At 44.8% G+C, this 4,045-nt stretch overlaps 1 protein-coding gene across 1 annotated transcript; it reads right to left on the bottom strand.

Annotated features, from left to right (window-relative positions):
• Positions 1–1,907: 1,907 nt before the first annotated feature.
• Positions 1,908–4,013, bottom strand: LOC125528758 (probable NAD(P)H dehydrogenase (quinone) FQR1-like 1; the record flags this gene model as incomplete). Its single annotated transcript, XM_048693198.1, is given in 2 exon segments — positions 1,908–2,503; positions 3,958–4,013. Coding segments are annotated over 2 exon segments (285 nt in total), but the record flags the coding sequence as incomplete, so codon positions are not given.
• Positions 4,014–4,045: the final 32 nt, after the last annotated feature.

Raw genomic sequence — 4,045 nt, 5'->3', positions numbered from 1 at the left:
TATTACTAGGGTTAGCTAAGAATAGAAACCAAATAGAGCTTAGCTCATGTATCACCCCTTGTGGGATTCCTCCTATGAGAAGAACCGTCTATGTTGGCCTCTTAGGAGAAGAAACAATCATGGTTACCAAGACCCCTTAGGGGAAGATTCCTCCATGGAATTCATGACCCATCTCTCATAGAGATTTGATTGAACTACCCTTGTATCTTTATTTCCCTTGTTGTTCTTTGATCTTGATGTATCCCATGTATTTCTTGTGATTTGATGAGTACTTGGTGTGGATATTGTCCAATAGCGTTTCCCTTATGATTTACCATATTTGTCCCTCGCGTTCCTTCTCAAAGCCACCTCTAGTTCGTGAAGATTGGGCCACATAAGGTCTCTACCCTACATGAGGTTGTGTATCTTTTCATTGATAGAAGGGGAGTGACAACACGAGATTACATCCGCTCACTTAGCCATGTGCACATATAGGCATGGTAGCGAGTGGAGGAGCAAACAAATAGGGGGTTGCTCAAACCCCATTATAACACAAGCTAACTCTCGGAGATGATGTTCTTGATCCTGGTGACGCCAGCCTTAGCCCATAGGGGCGCCTCATCTTTGATGGTACCGGAGATATGAGAGGCCAATGGTTGATCCTTGTCGAAGATGCAGCCGTTGCGGTGTTTTCATAGCCATCATGCGGTGAGGATGATGAGGGGGGCCAATCCCTTGCGAGTAGACATAGATGCGTGATCACAGGATGCACCCACCAAGACTGGAAGGCCATGCCGCCATACGGTAAGTCAGCCGTTGACCTCGCCCATCCTAGAATCTCGTGCCAAACTTCTAGAGAAAGAGCAGCCCGCTAGCAGGTGTTGCACGGTCTCGGGTTCTTGATCACATAGGGCGTAGGTAGTCTCGTCAGGGAGGCCGTGGCGAGCAAGGCATCTACCGACCAACAACAGTCCTGCATAGTCAGGTAGAGGAAGAACTTGATGCACAGTGGTGCCCATAGCTTCCAGGTCAACTTCCGGTGTGGGTCTTCACAAGCGCCAAAGAAGAGCGCCTAATAGCATGAACTAGATGAGCATGTGATCGAGCTCGTCCAACGCTAACATAAGGTATCAGGCGCATCTAGAGGCCGATGTGGCGCAGACACCGCCAGAGGTCAATGTATTTAACCATGGCAACGGGACCTAGCGCTCCTTGGATATCCTGGACCTGGACCCAGGAACGCAGGTGGAGGCCCTCCTGGACGGTACTGGACATGCGGCGACACCCAGGGACAAGCACGAAGATGAGCGGGGCGATCTCAGACGTGGATCTTCCCTCAATCCAATGGGCGGGCCAAAACTTGCAAATGTTGTAATCATTTCAGCTTGCCTGCGTGCGAGCAATGTAGTGAGGCTCTTGCGCCTGAGTTAAAACTGAACTTCCCTGGAGTTGGGGTCATTCTGACCTTGTAAGAATTTGGAGGAGCGGGTGTGGTCTGCGTTGTCTGAGACCTATTACGTTTAATGGAACAGGGAATGGCGATCCCAGATGATCTAAAAATAATAGTATCATTGTAGACCACGATGTGTTCTAGTAATGTTCATAAAGAAGGTTCTATTTCTGCATGAATTTGGGAATTTTTTTCACCTTTCAGGGATGTAAATATTCAATGGAAAAAGTGACCAAGCAAAATAAATACTCCCGCCATTCCTAAATATTTGTCTTTCTAGACATTTCAAATGGACTACAACATATGGATGTATGTAGACATATTTAAGAGTGTAGATTCACTCACTTTGCTTCGTATGTAGTCACTTGTTGAAATCTCTAGAAAGATAAATATTTAGAAACGGAGTGAGTAAAAACAAACGCTCTTCATACGAAAAACAAAGCAACACGGAAACTTAAGTTCAGAAAACAAAGTTGCATGACGCTTTGCACAGCAAATCTTTTGGCAGATGATGTTATTCGGTGTAGCATCTGATTGAAATGCATGAATCTTTACATCAAACAGTTCATTGCTCACAGCAATCCAGAAAAGCTCACGGGTTCCAGATGGGGGCTTATTTTACAAATGGACAATACACATCATTTATGTCAACAAATGTACAAAGAAACCTCGACGTGATTATATGACTATTCCAACAATCAATCTAAGAGCAAAAGCTGCGCACATGTAGGGACAATAGGAACAGGCGGTGCTGAAGAGGAAACAATGGCTGATCAACAGTATAATGGATGGTCGCTGACTGGCTGCTTACGGGTTGAAAGGACGGTTCATCTGCTGGCTCAGAATCAGGCCTGGCCGAGCTTCTTGACGAAGGCGGCCATGTACTTGCCCTGGTGCTCGGCGAGGGCAAGTTCCGCCTCGCTGGGCTGCCTGCTACCGTCACCAGCAAGAACTCCAGCTCCATAGGGGCTGCCCCCTCTGATGTCGTCCATGTTAAACATGCCTGAGCCAAAGGTGTAGCCGATGGGAACAAACAGCATCCCGTGGTGCACCAGCTGGGTGATTGCCGTCCAACTGCAGTGAACAACCAAATCATATATGGCCGGTCAGTGACAGGCCAGCAAAGCAAAGGCACGGACTGAAAACCAACATAATCAGAAAGCATGAGAAGAGTACAGAAGCAATTCATAGTGAGTAACTAGCTGTTATAAAAATCTATTGACAAGTATGGGCATAATTGGCAGATTGAACTTTTGCTTATCGCGAGAGCACAAACATACCAAAATGATATGATAAGGCAATGTTTATTTTGGAATCAAGAAAGATAAAACCAGTGTATTCTTTATTTGCAAAAGACAAGAGAGTGAATGCTATTTGATTTTTGCCATCACCTCTCATGCTAGACACGCATTGGATCAAAAATAGTGCATTCAGTTTGAACTTTTAAGTGAAAAAGAAGACAGTAAATGCTATTTGATTTTTTCTGTAGCATGTCACACTCAAGACAGATTGGGTAGAGGAGCAGTGCAGCTAAATTAGTGAGTTGAAATTTGCATTTCAAATGTCCGCAATTATCGCAGGAGTTTACGAATACTATATATAATCCGTGCTCCTCACAGCCAGCCGATTGCAGATTTGACAGCTCGTGCTTAGGACTGAACCACACAAACCAGGTTGAGCGGTGGTACAACAGATTCTCTGATCCGGTACAAGCCTAGAAGTAATGATCCATGGCCATGCTATCTCTGTTATTAATAGTCACACGGTACAGAGCCATGATCATTAGTAATGAAGAAAATAGTGCATCAGCAACTTGAATAGCTCTCAGTAAAGCATCCCATTTCCATATATTGTAGCTACCGAACGATCTGTAACATCACCATCATATGCATTATGTCAGTTTGTGAAATTAACTTGCTTGTGATACCCTTAAGGACGATTTACGTGAAAATTCTCAAGGCATCATGGTTCATTTGAAACACCCCTACCACGACCACCCCATTCAGTCTGATTCCTTGCCCAGTTAGTGTTGAACATGAGTGCAAGGGCAAATTATATACTGGGTGCATCATGCTGAAAATTCAGGCAATGGAATGATTTAAAGTAGATATGATGTTAAACCAACACACACACACGTAAAAGACATCCATGCCCGCCTTATTCATGACCTGCCTGACTTATTGCAGAGACAGTGCATGCTGATGTCTCCAGATTCGCAACCAATGAAGTCGTGAAAACACCAGCAAAATAAAAAGTTGCTCACAATGCACTGATCCTAAAGAATATGTTTATGTATCCTCAAGGTTCAGTGCAACACCTAGAAGGCTAGAAATATATGTGACATTTCTCTTGTCCGCTATATAATTCAAATAGACAGGGGTCCGGGAGAGGGAAGTGTTCCGATATTGTCCAAATCAAAGAATCATATATCAATACCATTTTCCAGTGCATAATAACGAACACCACCATAAAGATGAAATAATTGACAGATTAATTCATCCCTGTAGAAGAGGTGGTAAGATGCTTACGCAGTGGTCTCCTGGCCGCCGCCCTGGGTGCCGGTGCTGACGAAGAATCCGGCGGGGTTCCACGCGAGCCTCTGCTTCTCCCACAAGC

Source organism: Triticum urartu, unplaced genomic scaffold, assembly GCF_003073215.2.
Source record: "Triticum urartu cultivar G1812 unplaced genomic scaffold, Tu2.1 TuUngrouped_contig_5088, whole genome shotgun sequence".
NCBI classification, from domain to species: Eukaryota; Viridiplantae; Streptophyta; class Magnoliopsida; order Poales; family Poaceae; genus Triticum; species Triticum urartu.
This window is presented reverse-complemented; position numbering and strand designations above follow the sequence as displayed.